This window comes from Cariama cristata, unplaced genomic scaffold (genome assembly GCF_000690535.1).
Source record: "Cariama cristata isolate BGI_N322 unplaced genomic scaffold, ASM69053v1 scaffold30406, whole genome shotgun sequence".
Lineage (NCBI taxonomy): Eukaryota > Metazoa > Chordata > Aves > Cariamiformes > Cariamidae > Cariama > Cariama cristata.
Window position 1 is genome coordinate 1 of NW_009624299.1, and position 6,087 is coordinate 6,087.

General features: G+C 40.5%; 1 protein-coding gene across 1 annotated transcript; it reads right to left on the minus strand.

Moving 5' to 3' along the window:
• Positions 1–4,163: 4,163 nt before the first annotated feature.
• Positions 4,164–5,531, minus strand: GCNT4 (glucosaminyl (N-acetyl) transferase 4, core 2). Its single transcript, XM_009703126.1, has one exon. It carries the CDS (start codon positions 5,529–5,531, stop codon positions 4,164–4,166), a length of 1,368 nt encoding a protein of 455 aa, XP_009701428.1.
• Positions 5,532–6,087: the final 556 nt, after the last annotated feature.

The following is a 6,087-nucleotide window of genomic DNA, read 5'->3' on the forward strand; positions in this document are numbered from 1 at the left end:
AAAACCTTGCCATGTAAACCCAATACACTGCCTCACTTGAGAAAATGCCTCATGGAAAATTTTCGTGGCGTTTGCTTTCTCCCTTTTCTAAGAAGGATTGGTACTACAAAGATTAGTGTACTTGAGCCACAGAAAAATCAAAGAGCGCAGTAGTTCTGAAAAAACAGGACCAAGATAGAGTGTTCAGCTATCAGCCTGAAATACCAAACAGTGCTGGGGTACTTTCAGTGCAGATTTACTGCATCTTACTAACAGATCACATCGTCATGAAGTATCATTTCTATGTGACTGGAAAATATCACCACCAAGAACAACGTGAGTTCTGTAAAAATACCAAGTAGAAACAGATAGTATACCTGAACTAAAAGTCAAGGTCACACTGTAAACATACGCTACTGTACCACATATACTGCACATTTGCTGCCCAAATACTGGTTTTCTCACGTTTTTGCATTCTGAATCAAATGCCACAGTAATTACATAACAGCCATAGAAATGCTCAACAGGTCAAGTCTTTTTTAATTACAGTTACAGATTAAGTGTCTAATTTCTAGTCTTTCCTTTCACATCCTTTTATTCCAATGTCAAAGAAAATACATAGTGAGGCATCTATGTTTGTGTATACTATCCTCCTGACTCCATGTCCAGCCTAATAAATTCATTAGCGAGACAAGTTGTACAAATGTTGTCTCTGCGTCTCTTCCATTAAAGCTCATTATTTCCTTTTCTTCCTCATTTAACTTTTTCATGTTAGAAAGCATTCAGCGTTTTTGGTGTTTGCAGCCACTAACAAAACAGTGGGCTGGACCTGTAGACCAGTGCTGACAGCCAGAAGCAGCACTATTGCCCTGCCCACGCATCCTTCCTGAATGGGAAAATCAGGTTAAATGATAGTCCAGATGCTCCATGCAGCCAGCACGGGGCAGGTGGGTGGAAAAAAAGCAGCATGGGGCTTCTTCAGCTCAACAAAGACAGAGGGAAGCATCTAATATGTGCAAATGTATGTGCATTTCAAATTTGTGAAATAACTTACAAGAGGAATCTTTTTCAGTAGAAGTGAGGAAGGGGAAGAGAGGAAAAGAAAAAGGTGTCTGAGCTTTACTAAGAAAAAAGAAAAATCTCTGTGAGAGCAGAATGGCAGATAACTGCCTATAATCTAAGTTCCACCCCCCAAAATGCTTCATATTTGCTTTGCCATAAACTAGGTTCAGCCACATTTCTCACAGAGAGAAAGGGGTTTGTGGATCATGCCTCAGGTCCATTTTCAGCAAAGTATGACCTACCTGATTAAAGAACAAAGATTATGAAGTCAAAGGTAAATAATGAAGTTATTACCCACCCCTGTAGTCTAATCACTTAACTATGATACAGGTATTGGTATGGCATCTACATTGTGGAATGCAAAGTCAAAAAACAGAGAGAAAATTATTCAAAAGTTAAGAAATTTAATATTTTGGCTGTTCTTTTGTCTGGAAACATTGGAAAACATTGCCCCAGAAGGCTGCAGAATCTTCCTTAGAGATCTGCAAGACTCCCTGGGACAAAGACCAAGAAACCCAGCCCAAATTTAGTGTTGACCCTGTCGTGAGCGTGAGGTCTGGCTAGATGTCTTCCAGCCAATACTATGATTTTTGTGAACTGCCTTTCTACAAGCTTGAATAGCCTTTACAGTTACCTTCAGAAAACAGGAATATCTATAATTCATTAGAAAATCAGCACTTCATAAAGTTGCAACTATGCCTGTACAACTTGTACTTCCCCAGCTAGCAAATACACTGCTGTAATGGGTGATGCTGCCTCACACTGTGCCAGCTTTGCACCCGTTCTGCACTCCCTAGGAAGCATGAGCTGCCTTATTTCAAACTAGTTAAATTACCAGTATAATTCAACCCAATTGTTAAAGTAGCACAAAGTTGGAAGTTGATTAAAATTACTTACTTCAGTTAAGTTTAATATGCTGGTGGATTATTTTTATAAATTTATGGTACAGCAAATCATTCAAATTAAACACAAATGGGGATGTGTGTATATACATACAAAAGCCAGTTTAACTAAATAAAAAAATTTAAATACATCATTAAACATCAATTTACGCATACAGAAGGCTGTGGCTTGGCCCTCTGGGATCCTGACATTCTCTTTTATTAACCTTTTTGCATGTAGGAACACTTTACTTTTTATACAAGTACTGATGTATGAATCTGTAAATACTGTCAATATTTCATTTTCCACAAAGTGTCTACAAATCACATCAAGTCAGGATAGCCCTGGGCAGAGATGGCAAATCACTGAAGTAAGCAACACATACTTTAAAAATAATCCCCTTTTATTTCAGAAGCAGTACATCAAAGAAATACTTGACCTGTGCATCCAAAGACTCCATAAATAGCTTGATAAGGAATTAGTACTGTGCAACGAAACCACAACACCCATAGGTTTCAAGTGCTTAGCAAGATAATAGAACATCGTTGCTCCCTTTTTACTGCTGGAACAACTGAAACAGAAAACTCGGATTACTTGTCTGAGGACTCATAGGAAATCAGGGTCGTGAATGGAGAAAAAGGCCTGCGACTCCTGACTTTCAAATCCGATCTTAAGCCACAGATGACTTGACCATGACTAAATTTATAAACAAAAACTGAGACTAAAAAATGACTTGGTTCTTTCAACTCAAATAAGAAACAAAGATTTCTCTTGGGTACAAGACGTGGTGGTTATTGCAGCAATTTGTGGATTGATAAGATCAGATCTGCCAAAGTCACTCATGGGAAGAGGCTTCTTAATAAAAGCCAGATGGATAGAAAGAGGACAGAGGCATGGAGCAAGTTAGACCCCAGGGTCCACTGGAACCACCAAAACCGAACTTGTGGCAGAGCAACATTCCAGAGAAACCCCCAAAATGCCAAGAGGCATTTCTGAGTTGCACGAGTTTCTGCAGAGGCCCCTAACAGACCCTTCCCTCACACTGCGTCACGGAAGCCCAGCTGCGAGGCAGCTCCCAGGCTACTTTGCTACCAGGAGGCCTGGCAGGGCCATGGGAAGAAGAGGCTGTTGGGGAACAGTTGCTCTACAGTTGAACCAGGTCTTGCTCAGGCACCTATCAGCTCAGGATCACGGTGTTGCAAGGTCATGATACTTGCACAGAAAGACACTTCTACACAGGGTCTTAATCTCTGCAGTATGGCTATTCTTATGGTTACCGCTTGACTTTGCAAGTTTTGCATTTCAACCTTGCACCACATTGCTGAACACTGGTTAGAAATAGCACTTGTTATCCAATGTGTGTAGGCATACTGTCTCAAGAGGACCGGGATTTCACAGGAGGATATTTCTATGGGCAGAGTTAGAAATTAAGATTGACATCTTTCGGCATGGGTATTTACTCTAAGGGGCTGCAGAGACTGCCCTTAGGTCATCTTTTTATACTGCCTTTGTAACATCGCATAATTCTGTTTCAATCAATGACCACCAATTTCATAGGCATGGCATGGCACCTGAGCACACACTTCACAGAAGGAAAAGCAACACACAGATGAGCTGGGAGAAGAGAACAATGCTATGGACAATACGATATCTAAGGATCTTCTTTCCCTTATATCATCCAGTCATATTCACATTGCAAAGATCTTTGTTACCTCCCACAGATGGGAAGTTTGGGACTTCAAGTGAGGCCACACAGCTCATTTGGTGTCATGCCGATCTCTTGGTTTTGTCTGTGAGCTGGGCACTTCCAGTTTTCCTGAGGTAGCAGATACAGAGGTCTTTGTTTCATACCTTTAAGAAAAACAAAAGTGAAGGAAAAGGGGACAGGCAGAGAGATGCGTTGGCATTTCTTAGGAAAGACACAAACACCCTTGATGTAAAACATGTTTCTGAAATACTCCATTAGGACAGACAGCACCAGAGCCTCCAAAAGCAAACTTCACCCTCTCAGAATCCCCCTGAAGAACAATTACAGGATTATTGTGGCAAATTACAAAACAGTTATTCAGAGAGGCCTGATTTTTCATAAATAAATGGCCAGGCACCTGGCTCTCCAGGGCCTGAACTTTATGCAGAATGGACATTTCACTCGCTAACATCCTGCAGCAAGTCAAGGCGGAGGAACTGCAGGCACTGTGCTGTAACAGTACACAGTACTGACAGCGGGGAAGAAGGTGCTGCTATAGTGAGGCATTCATAGAATTTATGTGCAGAAAGTGTTTGTCTGAGGTCAAATATACCCACTCTTTCTGTTGTTCTGCCAGTTTTTCTGCCAAGCATTTTACCAGGACAGGGTCTACTTTGGAGTCAAACTTGTTGGCAAACCAGTGCCCATAATTCAGAAGCCATCTTAATTCTGCGGCCCCATAGATGCAGACACTGCGAAGGTGCGTACCAGTGCAGGGCGGATACAAATGGTCTTCAAGATAATTCCATTTCACCAGACGAGTTTTGCTTTGTAGGTCTGTTATGTCCTGGGCTGACCTTGGAACTTCCCCAGGGACTCCAGGAACACGTACAAGAGTGGCCCAGAAATGTTCATCCGGAGAGTATGTATCCCTTGACCACTCAAAAAAATCTTTTGCAAGAGAACTTTCAAGGCTATATTGAATAAATGCTCGGCTTAAAATAAAATAGGCACTACCTACAAATACCTCAATATTATGAGGTGGCGGATTCTTGGAAATGTTGGTTTTTACAGGCATTTGCATGTATTCATAAGGCACTTTCATAAGTTCATAATGATAAGTAAATCGTTCTCTTTTGCTACTGCTTGGCTTTATAGTTTCCAGCATGTTCCCTCCACCAAGTTTCTTCAGTTCAGCGACTAACTCAAAATTTGACCTCAAAGGGAAATCCTGGCCACACAAATTAATAACATACTTCCAGGGAACTGAAGACTCCATCAAATCAGACAAACAATTGAAATCTGCTTGCAGCCGTGAAATATGTGCATAGTTCACTGTCTCCAATTTTGACGCAATGAAAATATTGGGGAAACATTTAGCTAGATTGTTCATAGCAGATTTGAAACTTTTTGTTGCTTTTTGGTCATAATGGATGCAGTAAATATTTTGATGACTGTACAGTGAATGTATGAGCCTTTCTACCATTACTGCATCTTTGTGAACAACCAAAGAATAGGCGATTGGAAAACTCTCCTCCTCTGGAGAAACCAGTTTTAGGTGGTATTTCCTAAGTGAACGATACACGTGGCAAGCACTCGTCAATGCTATGACATCTTCATCAGCTAAGTCAATTATCTCTTTTCTTCTTATCTCTAAACTCTTGCCAATTTCATAGGGATCTTGTTCATATATAGACGAACAATTAATTTCATACTGGAACTCATTTCTAAGGTAGGAATACCTGTTTCTAATGTAAGAAGAAGTGCTCAAGAAGTGCTCAACCAAATAAATGCCCTTAGAGGGAAAAAAGTGTCTTTCAACATGCAGGAGCTTCAGCAGTGCAATCAGCCACCCTGTAAGACACAGGATCAGGACTTTCTTTCGTGAGGGACATTTGTAGGGACACTTGCGTCTCTTCATTCTGTAAGAAAACAGAGACGTGATGGTATTTCAAATCAGGACTAAAGCATCAGAGACAATTCCAGCTTCTAACAAAGACATGTGCACACCGGTCTGTCTACAGCATAACCACCACCTTAGCAGGACAGGCATTGGAAATCTACAGTTTCTTCCTAATCATCATGTTAATTCAGAGACAGATTTTATCACAGTAATAGGCAAAGACTTCGTTCCGCTGAATTTGCTGACTGAAGGCAATAAACCAACTTGGATTTCAGATGATTTCTAGTTAAATAAGAGTGTTGGAACAAGGCTCCCACTGTTTATTTTCCAAACCTTTTTTAAAATTTCTTAGGAGTCACAAACTGAAGTACTGCAACCTCTGCATTGGCAGAAACATAACTGTCCTGTAAATGAGTAGGAAGGATGTTTTATTTTCCTCAGTAACTCCAGGGGATTCAATGGGAGCAGCAAGGGGATCTCTTGTGACTCTGCAAAGAATGTATGCTTAATGATAAATATTAGTTTGTTGTTTTGTTTTTTTTTTTTTTTAAAAAAAAAAGCATTAGACTGAAAG